This window comes from Lates calcarifer, linkage group LG16_LG22, assembly GCF_001640805.2.
Source record: "Lates calcarifer isolate ASB-BC8 linkage group LG16_LG22, TLL_Latcal_v3, whole genome shotgun sequence".
Taxonomy (NCBI): domain Eukaryota; kingdom Metazoa; phylum Chordata; class Actinopteri; family Centropomidae; genus Lates; species Lates calcarifer.
This window is the reverse complement of record NC_066848.1, coordinates 12,114,093-12,135,311: the sequence shown is the minus strand read 5'-3', so window position 1 is coordinate 12,135,311 and position 21,219 is coordinate 12,114,093. Positions and strand designations below refer to the sequence as shown.

At 41.5% G+C, this 21,219-nt stretch overlaps 2 protein-coding genes across 22 annotated transcripts in view; both read right to left on the bottom strand.

Moving 5' to 3' along the window:
- LOC108897336 (protein FAM13A) overlaps nucleotides 1-9,775 on the bottom strand; it is a 77,732-nt gene extending 67,957 nt beyond the window's left edge. For 13 of the 20 annotated variants that reach the window (XM_051076897.1, XM_051076887.1, XM_051076893.1 and 10 more), the window contains exons 1-7: nucleotides 9,508-9,774; nucleotides 8,936-9,137; nucleotides 8,556-8,765; nucleotides 7,632-7,812; nucleotides 5,675-5,837; nucleotides 4,797-4,918; nucleotides 135-359 (exon numbers count right to left, since the gene is read on the bottom strand). In XM_051076897.1, the coding sequence (XP_050932854.1) occupies nucleotides 135-359; nucleotides 4,797-4,918; nucleotides 5,675-5,837; nucleotides 7,632-7,812; nucleotides 8,556-8,765; nucleotides 8,936-9,137; nucleotides 9,508-9,537 (1,133 nt within the window). In that variant the 5' untranslated portion in view covers nucleotides 9,538-9,774. Of the gene's footprint in view, nucleotides 1-134; nucleotides 360-4,796; nucleotides 4,919-5,674; nucleotides 5,838-7,631; nucleotides 7,813-8,555; nucleotides 8,766-8,935; nucleotides 9,138-9,507 lie in introns of all 20 variants that reach the window. The other 7 variants (XR_007814832.1, XM_051076899.1, XM_051076898.1 and 4 more) reach the window with 2 other exon arrangements.
- A 336-nt stretch (nucleotides 9,776-10,111) lies between these two features.
- On the bottom strand, nucleotides 10,112-18,059 carry LOC108897329 (monocarboxylate transporter 9). 2 transcript variants are annotated; one of them, XM_018696901.2, is made up of 6 exons: nucleotides 17,263-18,059; nucleotides 16,234-16,491; nucleotides 14,385-14,528; nucleotides 13,328-13,423; nucleotides 12,063-12,941; nucleotides 10,112-11,786 (listed from the first exon to the last, which is right to left on the bottom strand). In XM_018696901.2, exons 2-6 carry the CDS (start codon nucleotides 16,430-16,432, stop codon nucleotides 11,602-11,604), a joined length of 1,503 nt encoding a protein of 500 aa, XP_018552417.1. In that variant the 5' UTR covers nucleotides 16,433-16,491; nucleotides 17,263-18,059; the 3' UTR covers nucleotides 10,112-11,601. The 2 variants fall into 2 exon arrangements, with proteins under 2 accessions (XP_018552417.1, XP_018552415.1); XM_018696899.2 differs by lacking the exon at nucleotides 17,263-18,059 and adding an exon at nucleotides 16,605-16,738.
- Nucleotides 18,060-21,219: the final 3,160 nt, after the last annotated feature.

The window sequence follows — 21,219 nt, the reverse complement described above, 5'->3', positions numbered from 1 at the left end:
GAGACAGGCAGATGGGAAGAACTAAAGGGGCAAATGTTTCTTCTCAAAATAACGTGAATAGGGACAATATATTTGTCAGTTCAAGGATACTATCTGTGTATAAAAAAAGACAAAACATACAGGAAAATACTCACCCATGTGTCTTACACACCAATTCTGGTGGCTCCTCTTGGACCTTTTGAGATGGTCCATTCTGGTGCAGATGCTGCTCTGGCCCTGGGTCAGCAGAGCAGGAGAGCTCACGGCCTGCCTCCATACTTTCACCTTTCTCCTCCGAAGCCATCTGGTCTGGAATCAGCTTCTGAATGTCAGCGCTGACGTCAGACTTGGTTTCACAACCCTGCACCAGTGTGTCAGGACTATAGAGAGACAGAGACAGAAAGTGAGGGGTGAAGGAGATGAGGAGAAAAGGAGATACTTCTTTCTAATGAAGCATTCTTACAAAATGTTTCTAAGATGTTACTGATGACTTTACTAAAAGTTATTAAATCACTGTCTGTGTTTTAGATAAGTACTATGGTGAACTACTATTCTGCTCTACAAATGTCGATAATAATATTTTTTCTGACAATAATTCATGACATTATAAGTAAGTTGAGAATTTTTTTTCCAGTTGTACTAGAAGGCTTTGGTTGAACAGTCCATTGTAAGGGTTTTCCAGAAGAACAATAGAGCTACGTAAAAACACAATGTCCAGTGTGACAAAGAAATGTCATACTGGAGGAGGATAAATACCAGGCAAGGGATTTTTTCACAAACTGGCTACCCAAAATCAGTTTTCTTTCATGGTTTATTTCTGATCTATGAAGCATTATTAAAAGGTTTAGATAACAATGAACATGAGTTAAACAGAGAAGCTGTAGGCAGTATATCAAGAATAACAACAATACTGAAAGACCAAATCAGTAGACTATTAAACAAATATTTTGGCAAATGGCACGAGAATAAAATTGAGATAGATCCATGTTATGTTAGCAGGAATGTGACAGATTTTACGGGTATCAATCTGCATATCACAAGGCTAACATGAGTTAAGTCCAACAATTAATCCTTGAGAAAATGGCTGTGCTGTCCTCTGCAGCAGGTAGTTTGGAAAACAAACATCCAACAGGTCATGAATCAGCAGTGCTTAATCTAATGCTGCACTACCACACATTTCATGAAGCTCTAATGAGCTGCTCCCAGCAAAAACAAGCACAACTGATTTGCCGCGACGTGAACCAAAAACAGCCCATCGGTCACGTACTTGCTTAAAGCGGCGTATGTAACCCGCAGCAGATGGATCAGTACAGCAGCAGTGGCAAGAAGCTAATGATTGTTGCTCAGGCTATTAGTCAAAGAATGAGCCGAGCAGACAGCAGCCTGCAACATGAACATGAATTACTTTTCTGCTTCAAGTCCCTTCTTCAAGCAGGCTGATCAAAAGTGGTGAAAACAAATTCTGAACGAACACTTAGGAAAGACAAACAAAAACCGCAGATAACACTAGATGTAATTACTGTATATACTATTAGAGCAATGTAAACACTACAAAGTTTATCACCATTCTTGACCCCCTGCTGCAAAGCAACTACATTTCTGCTCTGGGTCTAAGACTGCCTTGCATGAGCTCACTCACTCACTTGTGGAGGACTGTAGACCCATGGTTGTTGTCACTGATGCTGAAGCAGATGAGACAAGAAAACATCCTTAGCCACAATGCCTAAACATACAGCAGTCTAGCGAACAAATTACATGTGACAGCGAACAGCTCGCTGCTTTGGAGGGATGGAGAAAGCCAAAGACTTAAAGAGAAGAGAGCACAGATGATAAGTACTTGATGGTCAACAACATGAATGACACCCGGAGGCAGAGAGCTGACCCACCCCGTTCAATTACCCAAGCCCACACACATACACACTCATACACACACACACACGCTCACACTTTTTACACGCACACATACACACAGACTCAGATATGAAGTCACGTACAGCAGCACTTACTCATATTTGGGGTCAAGAATGCCAGGTCTAGCTATGTTATTTTGGTGGAAGTAGGCCAGATAAGAAAAAAAGCACAAGAAAGCACACACAAAATGACAAATACAAGGGTGCACACAGCTACACACAGTACACTCACTGACTCACAACTCTGACTGATATGTACAATCACAATTTGAAGTTCAATGCTGATTAAAAAAACCTGCCTACATAGGGAAGATTATTCATGTTTATCTCCAACCAAACCCTACATGAAATATATTTCTTGACCTAAATATCTAGACTTGATAATTTTAGGAATGCATGAAATGACTGATATGAAAGCAACATTCATAAGAGGCTTACTGAAACCCTTCTGTCCTTTTTGTTAGAATTACATGGACATTTCTGAAATATTATCTTGTGTAACTGGTAAGAGACAGAAAGCAGACACTTGTTTTGAAATCAAATCCTTTGTAGGTATAATTAGACTAGAATCAATATGGACTGTGACGTTAGTGGGAACCATAGAGGTCTAGACATGGCCAGACGGAACAGCATGCAAATGCCAGACATTTTTGGAGAAAGCACAATATCCCAGTGACAAATCCCAGTCTGACGTACAGAAGCAAATAGACTGAGAAAGGTCCAATTCTTATTTGTAATGCAAAATAAACCTAAGTCAAACATTTCTAACAAAGGAACCATAAGAAATGTGGTTACTTGTTCTGGATCCTGTGCTGCTGCTCTTGTCATGATAATAATAAATAAAAACAAGAACAAAATACATTTTTGCACGCCAGCATTTACTGTAGTTCTTAATCTGAACCCCCTCATTTAGTTGAGGAAACAGGGCTTGGACTAATAAGAAAAGAAGAAAAACCGTGTGCCTTAGATTCAGGCAAGATATTCAATCTAGGAAGACAGTTGGAATGATGCAGCATTTTATGCCTGCTAAACAGATGAGAGTGGGAAGCTGTTAGATGAAAAATTGTTGATATTTGTTTGCCCTATGAGTGCGAAAAAAACAAACACATAGAAGCAGTGAGAACATATAAAACCGGCTTGGTATAGCTTCTACTTGAAGCTTGGCACTCTTCCTGAGAGGCTGTGACAGATTTTACAGCTTAGAATCTAATATCTTTAAGTGGTGCATCCACAAGAGTCAGTGCAGTATGAAATGATGTGAGAAGATGCTCCTACAGAGGGTGCTTAATGTCTGGATAAGAACTCAGTGAAGCTTTTCTTGTTCTGGGCTACATGTCTGGTTTTATTAAATAGGGTGAGGGTAAACTGGCGGACAAAAACAGTCATCTGGCAGGTGGGCAGCTGGACTGAGTGTTGCGCATCAACATGAGCTGTGGAAATGTGAAAATGGAGGGCTGTGTCTGTTTGTGTGCTGCTATGCACAGACCTGGACAGCCACCAACCTTTTCCCATGTCAGCTGGAAAAGACACACACACACACTCATTGCACATTTCATGCCACCTGCTGGACCTTTACAACTACATCTACCGATGACTCAGTTTAAACTGGCACATGTGGATGGTTTAATTATGATCTGGCCAGTCTGGCATCTGGCTGCCATGTTGCCGCCTTTGAATATTTCTGTGACCTTCATTTCTCATTTTACCTTTAGTCCATTATGATATTATCAGTAATCCCTCATGCTTGTTTTCAAATAACATTTTCATTAATGTGAATTCCACTAAGGACAGATCTGTTTCATCACAGATTAAACAGAACCACAACGCATGTCTGCTTAAAATGACAACAGCAAAATGTTTCTATATCCATTAGCGTCAAGCAGAATTCCCATCCACACACAAGCACAAATTGAGATTCTAGACACACAACTATACTTTCACGCGTGGCTGACAGCCACAAAGTTAATCAGTAAGTGCACGTGAATGCCATGTTGCATTCTGACTGGGGGCAGAAATGTAATTTAATGCCTGTATTGCAACCTCATGCCAACCCACATTCACAAATTAAAAATAGAAAAAAGTTCCCCACTAGCAGATGGCTGTATGTTGATTCTGTCTGGGGGACCAATTTGTCATTGTTCTACTTCTCTGGTCCTTCCAGCAGCAAAGGAGTGATGCTATTTTTACTTGCCATTAGACTGAAAGGACAGTGAGCTGGACAAGCTACAGCAGATACTGTTGACTACAGATAGTGGGTGTCATAGTTTGTGTAGGCAGGTGGTGCTCTGTAGCCAACGGTGGGTTGCTACCTGCCTTAAAAGTAAAGTCACCTGCCCTTACTGACCATGATATTCTTAGTGAAGAAAAATCAAACAGCCTTCTGCTATTAAATGAATAAATAACTGACCTGTGGTCCAGTAGTCTTGAATATCTTATTATCAGTTAAAGTTGGTCTACTTCCTTTTGTAACATCTCATTAAGCTTATCTGGACTTTTAAACTTTAACTAAAGTTGTTCCAAGGATCACATCACAGCACTGAAATCTAGAGTCCAGAATCTCATGTTTAATTAACAATGATAAAACAAAGCAACACAGTCTGTCTTTGTGACTTTTAGCGCAAAAGACCTCTAGTGGTTGGCCTTAATTCCCTGTGAATGACGTCTCAGCCTTATCACCAAAGATACAACCATCAACCTGACAACTGACTAAACAATGCTGAAAATAGAATGAAGTGCTACTGGGAAAAAGCCCAGGACTTAATTATTCCCCCAGGGCAAGATGCAGTATATAAAGGGAGAGGCTTGTGTACATTCCTATTAATACTATCTATCTATCTATCTATCTATCTATCTATCTATCAACCGTGAGAAGTTACAAAGTTACTGATGCTAAGTTAATGACAATACCTGCCGAGTTGAGATTGCATCCGTTTTGCTTGGTCAAAAGCACTGGTCACTGAGACTGAGGTGGTCTCTCCTTCCAACCTGTCCAGGCTACTCTGCTCCGAGTGACAGCTGCCAGGTTGGACCTACCAAGGACAACAGGAGTGAACGAACATTCACCACTATAGAAAGATAATAAAATCTAAAAGCTCAGCATTTACTATATACAGTATTTCTACAGTATTCGCCAAATTAAATGTAAGGTTTTTTAAGATCTCATCTGATCTCTCATACTATGCAAAATGTAATTTAATGTTGTTCTCAAAGCTGTAAATAATAATAATTCCTAGTAATATAATTAATCAATTAACACAACTTGAAACCAAAGATTTGGGAGACAGTCGATGAATGGATCAATTAATGAAAAAAATATACATTAAAGTTCAAGTTTTTTCTAAAATCATCACATACTCATCAATGAATGAGCTCCCTAGCTACTGTGGCTAGTAGAATCCACGGTGTTTACTTACAGGTCTGATGGTGCACCAAATCCAATTTTAGTTTAAAGGTGTAAACTGTCTCAGCAACCACATTTTGCCACATATTCAAAACTGCTACTTTCTAAATGAAATTAGAAGGGTTTTTTTAATTCTCAAAAGTCTATTTTAAGTGAACTCAAAGACTTTTCATGACCTGCAGATACCCTGTATTTAGTACATGAGTTCAAAGAGTGGCATTACTGTGGCCAAACAGCTAAAATTGTTGTATTTGTTGGTACGTGCTGTCATTGCTAACTGCAATACTGACGTCATCAAAATATACATGTGCAAAAAGACAGACCATGAAATTGAAACAGTGACAACATTTTATGTCAGATGGAAGTTTTAGAAAACACAGATTACCTCAAAGTATGAAAGAGCAGAGAGAGTAGGAGGAGGGGGTGAGGAGGAAGCCGCTGGGTTCCTGGCTGGGATTGGGAGCAGAACCTTCTGATGAAGGAGAAGATGGAGTAACAGGCCATTACACACACTCTGCTCCTCTAGCATCCTGGGTCCTGCTGGAACACTGCACAAAGAAGAGTTGGAGGAACAACACAGTGTCACATGTTCTGTGTATTCAAAATGGTTGTAACAAACATAATGGAAAAGGGTTCCATCTAGTGGAAGGAGGCATATACAGCAGTGAACAGAGATGAACTGGTCAGGCCGCATATGGTGAATCAAAATCTAACGGAAATAAATTTCCTGTAACGACCAAAAATAAACAGACAGGCAGTAAAAGCTTGTAAAGCTTCACCTTGACATTGGAAACTTCTAAAATAAGAAAGAAGATATGTGGAGCTTCTGGTCATAACATTCACAATGCAGCGATAAGTGACACCTCAGACCAAAATGGAAGATCTCGACATGTTTACCTGGAAGTAGCTATTTGCTATGTCAGAATGTGTTATAAATTTTGCTGTTGTTGACATCATCCATGCTGGGGTTTATTTACATCTTATCTGATGTATACATGTTATGTAAAGGCTGACAAAGCACACACCCAGGGATGAGAATATGAAAAAAAGTATTAATAGATGTGTGTTTATGTGGCAGGCAAGTCGATTGGAATGACAGGACAGGAGTAGGCTGTCACACGGGTTACCTAACAGATACATACAAGGGCAACAGGCTGTTTAGAAAGAGGCTTGGATGACAAATATGCAGGAGTTATGGAGAGGGCAGTGTTGCCAAAGAACCTGTCACACATGCTCCATGGGAGGAACATGTGCTACAGTGTCATTTAATCTTAAACTGGCAGCAATATTTAAAAATCGCACAAGAAACTGTGTGTATCTCTCATTCATTCTCAAATCTATTTCATTCAAACTACACCATTCCTCTCTTCCTCTGTTGCTGCTCTAATGCCTGTGGAACCGCAGGCAAAAAGCACAGGACGTTCTTCAACTCTGTGCTGCTACCGCAACCCACCCCCAACTTTTTCCAAGCCTCTGATGCCAACTCCACACTCCCTAACCAGCTCTTCTTCCTCTGGCTATTATCGTCTGACATTTTCCTCACATATGCAGAACTTCACAGCGTGACTAACAGCACATTCCACTGACATGCTGTTAACCGTTAAGTCAGAAACAAGGCTGGCATACAGCAGATGAGCCTGGGAGATCACGGGATGGGAGAACAGCAAAGGGGTGTTTAATCAATATAATCGGTCTTTTCCACATTGGCAGAAACTTTGTGTCTCCCTAGAGAGATTGTATTTGTTTACAGTAACGCCAGAGCTCTATAAACAGGAGGGGAGAAGCAACAGACAAAATCCTGATGAACTCCGTTATATCCGTCTGTCTTTTTGAGTGTCATTTTCTGTGTTATCAACCATAATCCACAACCATTTCCTTGAAGGGACAAACCCAACTCCACCCCAACTTAGTGGTGCAGCTGTGGAAAAATGGAACAGACACACAACCACTGAGGCTGATGAATTGGGCCAGACATTTAGAAGGCTGCTTTCATGACAAACAAAGTGTTTTTTTCAACATCTGGATCAGGCAAAGACAAGTTTGAAGAGAAGCCATAACTATTTGCACACTCATTTGTTTATCTCAAGATTGCTCTCTATAAAATCTCTCTAGCTGTATCTCTCTTCAAAACTAAGCATGAAAAACCAACATTTTAAAATGCATATGCAGGAGAATAGTCTTTTTTAAAGTTATACGGTGTCAAGTTACAAAATTGTCTGCTCAAGCCTAATGTCAGGGTGTACTCTATGCTGTATAGTCTATACTGATTTGATTGGAGGAACCTTGTGTCTTAGTACCAGTCTGAGGAGGATTTGAATGAGGCATTAACAGCAACAACTTACTGGAATATACAAGGCCCAAAAATAGTTGCCAGATTTTCCACGGGCATGTGATTTGACTGGCTGTGAGCAGCCACTCTGGACAGAAAGTGGATGAGGTAAGACAAAATGATGAGGTTGTCAGCAGGGAGGTGGAGAAGATTTTCTTTCAGCGACTGGTTCATCTCTGCCTTGTCCGCTTGTCCTAAAAATAAGCAAAAACATCACAAAAGTATTTATTAATATGCAGAATTAATCAGAAGAGTCTTTGGTATCTATGGATATACAGCACACTACCTAATATACTCTATATTGTATTAGTTGGTATGTACATACCAGACACAGCACCTTTTGGCTTTAAATAGATAATGAAATTTAAGAATATAACAGCCTAACACTAGAGGACCAAACCACCCAACAACTATCATACACACATAAAATAATATAAGAATTCACACTAAATAATTAATTTGTCAGTAGCAGTTGCATTTTATTGAGTAAATAATTAACTGGTTACTCAGTGGTTAATTGTTAGATTCAGTTATACTTGAAGCCCCTCATGTGTCTATTGTTACTGTACTCTGAAGAGTACACACTGAGCACAGAAGGTAATTTATACTCAGGAATACACAAGACAGCTCAACTTTGTTCATTTCCACTTCTGATTCCTTGTTGTCTGAGCAAAGATGCTTGCCAACAACAGGCCTAGACTGACAGTGTCCATACTATGCCACTCTCCTGTCTCAGCAGTGCTGTAGCTCTCAAATGGAGTCCAGAGGTACAGTAGCATATTGATGTAGCTCAACAATGTCATGCTCAAATATAAAGACGAAACACCGATAACTGCCTTCATTTAATTATGCCTACAATTAATCTCTGAAAAAGTTAATAAAATTTGGTCCTGACAACCAGTCTAACATGATTTTACAAGAATCTTTCCTATAATACCTGTAAGGCTCTGAACTAGCTGTTTGCGCTGGGGTTCAGGAACTATGGGGGTGGGCAGCTCCCGAAGGAAGAGTTTGAGGAGCGAGGCCACAGTGGGTACATCTCCTTCACGCTCCAGGTCCACCCTCTCTCCACAGTCCCAACGTTGCCTCAACTGCCTGGTCCGAGCCACTGAGCTACACAGACGGAACAGACCTCTGTGGTGCATTCCTGCAATAAGAAAACAAGCACATTTAGTGAGTGCACATGTAGGTGATGTCTGAGTAGTATTTTGCATTGAGAGAGTGAGAGAAATAAAGACCAAAGGAAGGTAGAGGGAAGGAGAGGTATATAGGATATGAATTAATGAAAGAACAGTCAGAAGGATGTGCGTCTCTTACCATTCTTATCCAGGAACTCCACCATGTCTCTTAGCACAAGAGGTATTCCACAGACCATCTGTCCTTCCTCTCTCATTATTTCCAAGTCAACACCAAACACACACCTGATGGCCAGTTCGTGTTCTGAAACCAGGGTGGGAGAAGTGAGTTCTGGGCTGACCTTAGCACTGGGCCTCAGGATTCTCACCGAAGACTGGTCGCTCTGCATGAAAAGAGAGCATGCAGCAGATAACTCAAATACAGATATCAAACTAGCTTATTATAGTAGCATTCCTGGGTGACCAGAGGTGTTTTAGAAAAGTATTTCTCGATGGGAAGACACGAAATTTGCTGCACTTTTAGCTTGTAAAGACAATAACACATGGTTAACATTAACTAAGTTACAGCCCCAGACACTGCACCACTTTCCGTGTTAAACCAACAGTCAGTTGTGTGGAGCAACTCGGTAATGAAACTGTAAAAGTTTCATTACCGAGTTGCTCTACCCCCGAGTGCTCTTCCCCTCATGATATTAGCAGCTAAACACAAAATAATGTAATAAGATGGTAGCTGCTATCCGCAGCTAAACTTACACAGAGCGATACTGAAGCCCTTGCTCCCATTTTCAGCTCAGCGGACCGGGACAGCTCTCCATTTTTCACTCATAGACGTATTTTTCCCTCCTCGACATGATGCTGCCATCTCTGAAACTATCGGAAAGTCCGACGCAAGAGGAGTAATTACTGCCATGGTCCTAACATCCCAACTTTAGGCTTAGAGTAAGTGGAAATACTGTTGTTAAAATGGAGTAGCGTTAGCGTACTTCTCACCGTAACGTTAGCTCTTTGACAATTTGTTTATGTTGCTAGTCACGTGACAAATGTGTAACCATGACGACCTGCGGTGTTGCCAGGAGAGGGAGAAGCAGAGTGGCTGTAAAGGATGCTCAACCATGGGTTTACTGAGTTTATTTGGTCTGCATAGTAGAAAAACAGTCCGTATCCTTACCTCCCCAGGGACCAGTTTGATAATTTTCCTACTAGAGAGAAGTTAATAGTAAATTCATTTCGTCAGGTCGAGATGTTTTCATGTTTTCATGGCAGCTTTGCTTAGTTAGTTGTGACGAGCATATTTACCTTCTATTTAGGATTCAAAATGTAGTTCACGATAAATATGTAACAAACATACACACTGAACTTTAATCCAAATACCTTTTATTGGCACTTTTTAAATAAAATAATAAATCAGAAATACAGACATAAATATTATAATACTGGCATAAAAAAATAAGAATAGCTAAAAGGTGACAACTTGACATACTGTCTCTTCTAGGTCAGTACTAATTGTACCTCATGTGCACCCTGTGAATATCCCCTACAAACACAAAAAGCAAACAATATTGTCCCAGATTTATTCTTACGTCTGAAACTGGAACTATCAAACAGACATTTGTAGTGGTCTATTTAACAACATTCAAGTGATTCTAAAAGTCTGTTGCAATGTATTCATTACGATTATCACAATAATCAACTTCCAACTTGAACAAAAATTTTTTCCACAGCTCTACGGCTGGTTTTGTGCATATAAAAGTCACTAGCACATAGGACTTTACAAATAAGTGCTAATACAAAAGTTACAAATCAATGCACACACATAAACCTGTGCAGGTATGCGAACATGCATGTGCAGACACATACAATCACAATGTACACATAAACATATACATACGTGATGGAAAAGGACCAGCCTGGTCAAAATGAACACCAGCAGGGGTCATGATAATCATGCCACAAAGAGAATCAACATGCTCCTAAGGCTGGAAATACAGTAGGATCTCCTCAGTGTTTTTACATGTTTTTGAATCAGCATGACTTATTCAAAAAGTCTCAGTCTAATCCATAAACAGGAGGTATGGAACTCAAACCATTTTTAAAAATATATAAATTGAGACAATGCACTTGAAAACAAAAATTATCTATAAAGCAAGGCGTTGTATTGTTCCAACAGGCATTATGTGTTGACAGGCATTGACTATCATTGATGCTTTGGTAAGATACATAGTGGTGTAATTAAGATATATACTGAAACCAAAATACAAAATAAAATGTGTTATTAAAATTACAATTATCAAAAGAGGCTCCCTCTGTCACTCCAATCCCTGTGTTCTCTGTTCCATATTCCTGGGAGATTTTTGTGCATTTGCAGAGTGGTTTCAAATGTTGTTACCAGTTAACCATCAACTTTACAGGTGTTTGTCTTCCCAGCATTATGAACGGCACCATGTCTTTTTTCAGCGTTATAATGAAGTGAAAACCACTGTTTCCATAAACACAGTGAAAAATTTGGGAGTTGAACAGCATTGTTCAGTTGACCTCGTAAAATGAGGCAATAATAAAGAATCAACACAGGCATCCGAGTCAAACCTTTAAAAAGATCTGCAGTATGTGGTTTGAACCTGAGAAATGCAGGCAAAGTACAGAGGAAAGGCCTGTATTTCAAAACCTCTGCAAGTATTTTGGTGTATTAAAACCTGGCAGCAGGAAAAAGGGGGGGGGGGACCCCCTGTATACTCAAAGAAAAGAAATTCCTGCTAGACGTGGTTCAGGTACAGTTTATCAGCGGGCATTTGCTGGGCAGTAGGGGTAAGATTTGAGTCCTTATGAAAGGTGCTCAGGCTCAGGCTATATTCAGGCTACAGAGGCAACTTTGTCACAGTTGCTGGTGTAATGGACATCTGGTCTGTCGTTCTCAGAGTGCTTCCTGTTCCAGCAGGGAAGGTTGAGCAGAAAGAGAATGATTGCTCCCAGCTCCACACAGCTCCCACTAAAGTAGAGCGCCAAATCATATGACTGCGTCCAGTCAAAGAACCACCCTAAAAAGTGATGAGAAAAACAGACACGGTGAACACAGTCAGCATGAATTCCTGGCAAACACTACAGCAGTCGGCTAAATAATGACAAACTGGGCCCTAATTGAGGTTGACGTGGCCTTTGCCTCCCTCTGCCTGCCTGCCTGATTTAACATTTTGATTTTTGAAATGTCAACAAGGTTATCTCTGTACAAATACAAAACACTGTACCTCTTCTACTGAGCAATAATTTCCAGAGTAGCATGGTTTGCAACTTTTGATAGAGACAAGCCCTCTTACCTACAACAGGGGGTCCAAGCATGATCCCAAATCCCCCGAAGAACATGAGGATGCCGTGAGCTTGCGTCAGTCTGTCCAAGCCGACAATCTTAGTGGTAATGTAAGAGGTGAGAGACCAGTTTCCAGAGAAGAAACCCAGGACAGCAGAGAGGATCTGCAGTCCCACGTAACTTTTAGTGATAGGGATAAGGAGTAACGCCACACCTCCTGCAAACATGGTGAAGGCGTACAGATAGATGCTGTTGATCCACCTGATGTCCACCAGCATTCCCAGCACTAGTTTACCCACACAAGTGGCGATGGCCCCTATTGATACCAAAGGAATGACACTAACTTCTTCAATGAGTCCCTCGCTCTGCGCTATGTCCTCTATGAACAGCACGGGAGGGAACGCCCCCAGGCTGAACAGGAAGACAGCGATGCAGAAGGCCACCATGGCTTGGTCCTGCAGGATCTCATACATGGAGTGCATGTACCTGGAGTAAGCCTGCTGCTTCTTTTTGATGACTTTCACGATGGCCAACCCAGCCAGGAAGCTGCCTTTCTTCTTCTCCGTCTGAACGGCCAAGTCCTTGGCGTCAATGGTGATGAGCAGCTCCTTCACCGTCAGAGTTTTCTCTGGAGTGGTCGCGGTGGAGCCCGTTGTGATCTTCAGGTCATCCAGCTGGGGCTTCTCAAAAAGCTGCTCCTCCGTGTTGCGCTCCATGGCGGCCTTCTGTTTGAGGTAGTACCTCGGCATGTTGAGGGGCCTCATGAAGCCGGCGCAGGCCATGAGGTTTAGCGCCATGGCACCGATGATTAGCAGGCAGCCATCCAGGCCGTACAGCACGATCAGCTCGTTCTGAGCCGTGGCATAGATGAACGCTCCGACACTTGTGCCTGGGTGAGGTGGAGGAAACAGACAGGTGTTCAGTGTTTGTGCAAGAAAGTAGCAGATTAATGCAAATTAAAGCCACAACATCTTTCAAATGATTCTTTTAACATTAATTACTTGTAGAAAAATGAGACAATCCTGAAAAAACAAGTGTAGCCTGTCTATTTTAGTAATATATTAACTTAAAATAAATAATAAACCTCCTTATGTTGAACCAGATTTGGTCACTGGTCAACAGTCCACGTCCCCACTTAATTAGACCACTCTGCCTTTGCTTCTCTACAGATGTTTACCTTGGCTTCCCAAGACTCCCAGCAGCTCATACATGAAAGAAGTATGGAGAACTGGTGTGCACCCAGAGAGCTCAGAGCAGAGAAGGAGGCAGCAATACCTGTGGTGACAATGCCGAGGGCAAGGCCGCGTCTCTTGTCAAAGTACTGACAGGTGATTGTCAACGTGGCTGCATAGACAAGACCACAACCCAGGCCTGTGGTAGGAGAGAGGACAAGTACAGACAGAAAAGGAATTTCCATTAGCTCGGGTGAAAGGGGTAAAGGCTTTTCGCTTCTAAAAATACACTGTGCGTATCAGGAAAAGGTGTTAAAAATATGTATATTAATCCGCTACTTTAGTTCTTAGTCATGCAATGCTGCAGAACATTGTGTTCAATGTATTTCAGTGGATGAACTCAGGAAACCGTTACAAAGATGAATTTACAATGTACGTAAATCCATAAGTTCAGAGGGCAGCGTGTGCCTGGTTTCTTGTGCAACACAAAAACTCAAGAGGAGCATACAAGAAGTAGTAAACAAGCTGCACGTGCATGTGAAGCCACAGCCATCGTCTAAGGGCATCTCTAAAAATAAATGACTGTCTTCAAATATGCATGGCCTCCCCTCTCCAGCGCTGCCTGTGCAAAAAGACAGTGCTGACTGCGAGGGGTACACCAGGATTAAGCACGGCTGAGCTGTCACTTAATGTACGATAACAGGTGGTGTTTGGCCCACGCAGGCAAACTGGTGAGGGTGCAGAGGAAACAAAGGGTCACACGAGAAGACATAATGTGATTTTTCTGTCAATGTCAAATAAATGGTGTAAAGCTCAAAGGTAAATGTTGTCTCAGCGTCTAAACACTTTCAGTGGCAATGATATTCATTAACTGGTGATTGAGGATATCATCAACCTTTGATGTTACATAATAGTTGGACTGTTATGCCCTGTTGTCCCTGCTTGTTTCAAATGATTATACAATGTGTTATGAGACTGTCATATGTTAGAGGGATAAGAAGCTTAGTTAACTCCCATGACCGAAGCAACATCAAACACATTTTTTCCCCCAGACTGTCAAGACCTAAGCCTCTACCTGACTATGAATTAGGTCTACAGGTCTGCAGGCTGAGTAAACACCCCCCCACCCCACCGCCCAAAATCATCAAGTGTTTCCTTACCAACCACAATCCCATAGGAAAAGATGAGGAACTGCACATTCGGAGCAAAGGCACTGAGCATCAGGCCACCCGCCACCATTACGCCACTGAAGATGGTCACAGGACGAGCCCCAAAGTTGTCCACACAGGCACTGCAGACAGGACCTGCAGGGAGAAGTGGTAGGAAGAAAGAACAGGAAGCAGAGAAAAGTGATTGAGGTGAATGACAGAGGAATAAAAATACTCAGCAAACATAGGATAGTGATGATATTCTGACGCTTAAGTTTCTGAGTTTCTGAGAAAATGAAACCCTATCTTGCAAAGCACTGCTGGGTCTGACCATGACACTGCCACATCACATTAGGCTCAAACTGGCAACCTGTCAGAGGTTTTGTTGTCACATCACTCAAGAGGATCTGGAGAGGTCCAGTGTTCATATTTTACTTTATGGTTTAACTCCTTAACATCCAGTTTCCTTTCATTTCCCCTTAAACTTGCTTTAAAATTGAAAAAAAAAAAAAAGCCCAAAACACTTATTCACATATCACATATGTATCTATTTGCTTCTTCCAGCTTTTCGCTTCATATACATGATGTATATGTAGTGAATATATACTGTAATGTATATAGTGAGTCAAACCCAAGATGCAGTGTTTTCTCAGTGCTTCCTGAATCCTCCAATATCCTCAGGTTGTTTGACTCATGCATCATGCGACATTTACTGTTTCCTTCCTCTCTAACAAGGGGGAAGACCCTGCTGTTGTGCAGTAGGAACTGCAGTGCTGCAGCTGTCTGACAGCCAGGACACGTGTCCAGGACTTGGCCAGGCCCAAGGCCAGATCTGTACAGTCATGATTTTCACCTCACCGCCTTCGAGAGAGAAGACAGCAAGAATCCAGGGCCGGCAGGCGAGCTGCGCCTTAGACGGAAATGTCAACCACGGCCACAGTCTATTACTGATCCTGTTTACTCAACACAGTCACAGATTACTGAAAGATTAGAGAGTTTTATGTTTTTTTTTTCTCAACAAGTCATTCTTACATTCACACCCTAGCTCACAACCTTTTAGATTCTTCCTCTTTTCTCTTCTCTTTTAAGGCCGGGTTCAAGTGAGTTTATATACACAACCTTGCTCAGCAAATACTTCTCATGTCTCTGTCTTTCTCTTCCTATCTGTTCCTCAGTCTGTCTTTCTTTCCCTCCCTCTGTGGTTAGATTAAGGGCTAAGTGATCCTCCTACATTCATAGCATGGATGACTTGCATTTGCTTTGCTCTCCTAGAAAATCAATAACAGCAACTCTGCTCAGGGAGCCACAAAGTGCCCGTTACTGTGACGGTGCTGCCTTTTTTCCTCCATCCCATTGAAGCATTACAGTAAGGAGAACACCTGTAGCTATGGTAAATATATTCCTTGGTGATACTTTAATTACCCTTTTACAATGCAGTCATTGTTCAGACTTTGAACATGTATTGTGTCTCCTTTCTTATCAGTGGTATCATGTGGCATGATAATTGAGAAGGAAGTGGAAGGAAGATAGGTGTAAAGGTGAGTGTTTAGTGCTGTACTTTTAGCACTAAGCAGATATAATATCACTCACTAAATCAATCATGTCAGCAGATACTTTGCCAATAATGTTATGTAAAGCCAAAATATCTATTTACTGCTCATCATATAATTATCAGGGGCTAAAAACAATAATCTGACAATTTCCATCTGTCTCTCTAAACGTGACTCCACAACTTCACCACAGTATCAGGACTCTTCCTGACCCATAATAAGGATCCAATTCAGCTGGCATTTAGTTTGGCTCTAAAACTCCAATGGCGACCCACGTCAAGGTTTATTACATTACAGTGTGTGCTACTCACTGGCTATCAGTCCCACGCCAGCCACAAGGGAGCCCACCCAGGCCGTCATGCCCTTGCCCTCCTGGAAGGCGTGCAGCCACTCGGGGTAGAGGACGCCCACCGACTGGGGTGATCCATAGGCCAGGAGCTGGGCCATGAAAGAGGCCACAACAATTGCCCATCCCCAGCCTCCGTCCAGCACTTTAGTAGATGGAACCATGGTGCTGAGATTACTGCTGCCCCTCGGGACCTGCTGCAGCACTGACAGAGCGGTGGTTCCTGGGAAGGACACGACAACGAACATTACAGGAATAAGCTTGACAGCCAAATGCCTTAATAACTAAAAGACTGAAAGAACTAAACAGTTGCTTCCATAACACACACACACTTACACAAAGCCTTGATGTAATGAAGGCTGCTGCAGCGCTTGGCCTGGCCAAACAGGCAGGTCACCTGTGTGAGGTCGTGAACACAGACAGACTGCGACTAAGACATAGCAGGCTGGCCCTTTTGTTCCTTTCTCTATAACCACACCTTGGAGGAGGAGAAAGTGGAGAAAACTGCACTGCTTGATGCCCCCCCACCACCACCTCCACCCCCTCCACCTTTAGCCTCCTTCTTCCATGAATCAGCTCTGGTCCTTACTGGACACATGAGAGATGTGTCTCTCGTGCTGACCTAAGTTTTTCAGACCTCTTTCATGAATAATTTGTAGCTTAGAGCAACTTTATACATCACTGCAGCAGCAGCTTTGTTTTGTTTACAACGAGGCTTCTCAGCAGGGGAAAAGTTGGTGCAAAGCTCTTCAGATTTCAGATTTGTTTGCTTACAAAGCAAGTTCACTGGATGTTTTTCTGGGATAGTTTTCTATTAAAATCTAAGACAATATCATCCAACAAAATGATCTATATAAGCCCATGGACTGATTCAAGTGTCTTCTCTCAGCATCAACAACAACAACCGTATTTCCCTCATTACATCTCATTTCTTATTTCAACACAAACACAAGCGTATTGCGCTTATTTCGTTAAAAACACATGCCGCACTCACCTCAGCATCTATAATAACAGCAGCGGGCGCCTGCAGAGCTGCGCGCTCTACGGGAACTTTCCATGTAGGATGGTTTCCCTATTGAAATCCCGTCTTACAGAATCACAACAAATGACATAAACAAGAAAACATCGTCCGCGGATGCTGGTCTGCCTGATCTTGAATGTATGCTGTCGTGTGTATAAGGAAAGCGCTATGCATCAACAATGCGCATTGTGCATCCGTTTCAATCTGCTTTGTAGCCGGCGACAAAACCGGTTCAAAGCTGTTCTTGCTGGTCCAGCAGCAGCAGCAGCAGCAGCCTGAACGCAGCTACGGGAGGGAAGAGCGCAGCTTCCTCTTGCGCGCACGGAGCGCCCAGCATACAGAGGAGTGTCTCCCCTCACAGAGATGAGACGGCTGGGAGTTCTGGGTCAGACTGTATACTTCTTATTTTCTCAGAAATTTTAAAGCATTGAAAATTAAAGAAGAACGTGCACACGCAAACACTCAGGCGCATGCACAAACACAAAACTGTTTACCTGACAGGTGTCCGCGCCGTGCAAAACCAATTAGACTTTTTTTTCCCCTAAAGCACCTCATAAAGCAACTGAAAAAAGTTATGTTAAAAACGAAAAAAAAACAATATTTTTTATAGGTGTAAATTATTATTTTCTGCTCTATTAACTCTAAAATATCTGCCTGGTCAGGCTGAAAGTTGCGGGTTCACGCGGTGACGGTGGGGGCTGGGTGTATGGGACACTTCTCTCCAGGAACATTAATATTGCCTTCAGTCCAGTCTGAACCGGTTGATGGATGGTAATAACAACACCACAGAGCACCAGCAGGGCGCACTGCCTGTAGCTCTCTACCCGGTGAGCGCTGATTAAAGCAATATACGCAACAAACTCTTGGACCGAATCTTTATCAGCCTTCCCATGACTAAGAAAACAACAGGAATGCAACAAAACCATAAGGAGTGTAGGAGTGATATGAAGCAATATGTAGATAGTCTATCATGCTTAATGGTTAAAAATAACCTGAGGGGAATCCTGCAGGAAGGGAGGTAGATGACTGCAGGATATGCTGTGTCTTAGTAATACAGACAGTTCATGTGTGAATATTATGGGAATAATGTAAGTACAATATTTAATTGACCTATAAAGAGCTGGCCTACATTAACAGGGTGATAAAATAAAACAGATGTAACCAAGGAAGCACTGGTGACTTATAGTCTTAAAACTGTACAGAATTCATTTATATTACTTCACTTTACAATTTAATTTCTACATTTTTTAAATATTCTTATAAAATCTACATAATTTGGTGGTCTCTGACTTAAACATTTTCTTTCTATCCAGAGAAACACAAGAGCTAGACACATTTTGAATTACATTTTAAGGAGTGCAGGCCCACAGTCGGTTACTGACAAATATTCTCTCCTAAAGTAGTTGTTCTTAATAAAATTATATCCCCATGTGACTGCACCCATTCTCATAACCTCAGGTCAGAAACAATGTGGCACCACTGTTTCCACATTATTTCTGACACTTGTCTCCTCTGCAGAGGAGTGGAGTACAGTGAATGGAGAGGAGAACCACCAAAGATGAAAGGACAGGGAGCAGAGTATGAGGGGGGGAGGATGAAGAGAGCAGAACACAGGTCAGCCTGGTTTTTCACACTGAATGCACCTAAAATTCTTCAGGAACTTTGATGCTTTTTTTCCCATAGCTGAGGTCTGCTGCCAGAAAGGGTCTTACAGAAAAGATTTAGGCACCGTAATCCCCTTCTCCCTGAAAAATGAAGAGAAAAAAGAACAGGCCAGGCACAGTTAATTGTACTCTACACTGGCATTAGGTTGACATGTAGCCCCAGACCAGTTTCAACCAGACATGGTGCATGTAGAGGACAGTGTGTATGAATCTGAGGGGGGTGGGGAGTGGATTACACAAGTGGCTATAATACACTTTCAACACTATTGACTACTGCTAGAATCAATGTTGGTGTTGAATTTCGCTTGCTTGCGTAAGTTATTCAATACATTTATTGGGACATTTTCAGTTTCTGTCTCTACTGGGTCAGAAAAGTAGCAGTGGCTTAGTAATCTTGATACAGAAAAGTAAATTTGATTTTCAGCCCTCTCTCTCAAATTGCAGTGGTTACGACAGCAGTCTGGAATTTACTGAAATCGCCACACTGCCGCCACACTTTTATTTATAGAAGCAATATAATTGAAGTTTTACTGTTTCATCTCATCATGTGGTTTATTTGATAACTTATCAATGAACACTGTCAAAACTGGCAGTGCAGCATCTCAATCCTGAGATGGCAAAGGGCACATGAGGGCATATAAAGTCTACTGGAGAAAAGAATTTTGGATCAGTGACCTCTTTGTCATAGTGATCCTGATATCACAACATCAGGTGGTTCCACTGCATAAAGCTGTAGACACTGTTGACCTAAATAATTACTGGCCTATATAGCTACAAATTCTTGGCTTACTGGTAAACTAACAACTTTGTGTCTTTCTGGGCACAAAGGAAAAACAGTCTAATTTTGAATACAGGCCCATCAACATATATTTATTGTTTACTTCTGCCCTAGCTGCAGAGCTCACATTACCCACAGTCCCATAGAGGTCAGTAATGTCCTCCAGCAACTACTGGAGATAAGATAAGATAATGCTTTATTAGTCCCACAATGGGGAAATGTACATTGTCGAAGCAGCATTAGAGATTGAAAAGATAGAAAAAAAAGGCATAAATACGAGTAAAAGACAAGGTATGAGCAAAATAGTATTATAAAAAATATAAACATAAGAACAGTATGAACAGGACAATGTAATGAAAATATATATATATATATATATATATATATATATAAAAGCAACAGAATGCTACACCTTTTGTGAATCCATCTAAGGTTTTGATACTGTTGATGAAAACATTTGGTTAGATTTAAGTCATTTGAATCAAGCCCCTGAAATGTTGATGGTGTCTCATAGGGATGAATTTTGGGGTCCATAATATTTGTCCCAAATAGTAATAGAAGTAACATTTCCTCACAAATTCAGCTCTATGTTCTCAGTTTTATGTCCACGATCAATCAATAACGTGTAACCACATTCAGTCACTTCAACATAATATATTAAAATGGTAGTAATGTTCAACACAATTCAATTCTAGCCCTTGCAAAATAGATGAGTATAATTCTAATACGCTGTTTTGTGGACTTGTGATTCCTTTTCATGATGTTGCCTGCCATAAAAATAAAACATTAACACTGAGATTTGCAGTGTATATTTGCTAATCTCCAGTCAGGTTCTTTGGTCTGTGTCAAACGTGGTGAAGCTTACCTTTTTTTGTTGGTGGTCTTCTTGGGACAAACAAACTTGGTATAAAAGCAGTTATATTACCCATTATGTAACTTTCAAAATGTCTTAATAACTGGGGATAAACCTTTTCTAATGTTCTTAATATGCAAATAGGAAAAATTTTCTTATTTTAAACGCCCCATCAAGTCATCTTTATGGTTTACTTCTGCGCTAGCTGCAGAGCTCACATTACCCACAACACAGGCAATTCCCAGCAACTGACCTGATATTCTTTAAGTATCTGTTCTTTTTCTCGAGCACCTTTGTGACACCTGAGAAGCAGCACCCTGCTGTTCTTTTACGTGAGAGTCTTGGCAGGTGTAAACATACAGAGCCACCCTGCAGTTTGGATAAATCTCTCCTGGATCTGCCATCTAGATCCATAAAGCTGCAGAGGTGAAAGGCCGCTTTAGCACCCAGCATGGCCACCCTGAGCCCCCAGTCCAGATTCCTGCTTGGATTAGTTCAGGTTGCTGGCTTCAACAGCAAGAGAGAACACTGCAACATAGTAGAAAAACACAGGAAATCACTTTAGTTGTACCAGAACTCACAGCAGGCCTTTGGACAAAGATATACTCATGTCACTCTTACGATGGGGTGTGTAT

Bases quoted from the DNA above. Each gene is read 5' to 3' on its own strand.
- LOC108897329 (XM_018696901.2), bottom strand. From the start codon at position 16,432: ATGGTTCCATCTACTAAAGTGCTGGACGGAGGCTGGGGATGGGCAATT. The intron at 14,529-16,233 runs GTGAGTAGCACA...TTCTCCCTGCAG, and splicing joins TGGCGTGGGACTGATAGCCA to GTCCTGTCTGCAGTGCCTGT. The intron at 13,424-14,384 runs GTAAGGAAACAC...CTCCTACCACAG, and splicing joins TTCCTATGGGATTGTGGTTG to GCCTGGGTTGTGGTCTTGTC.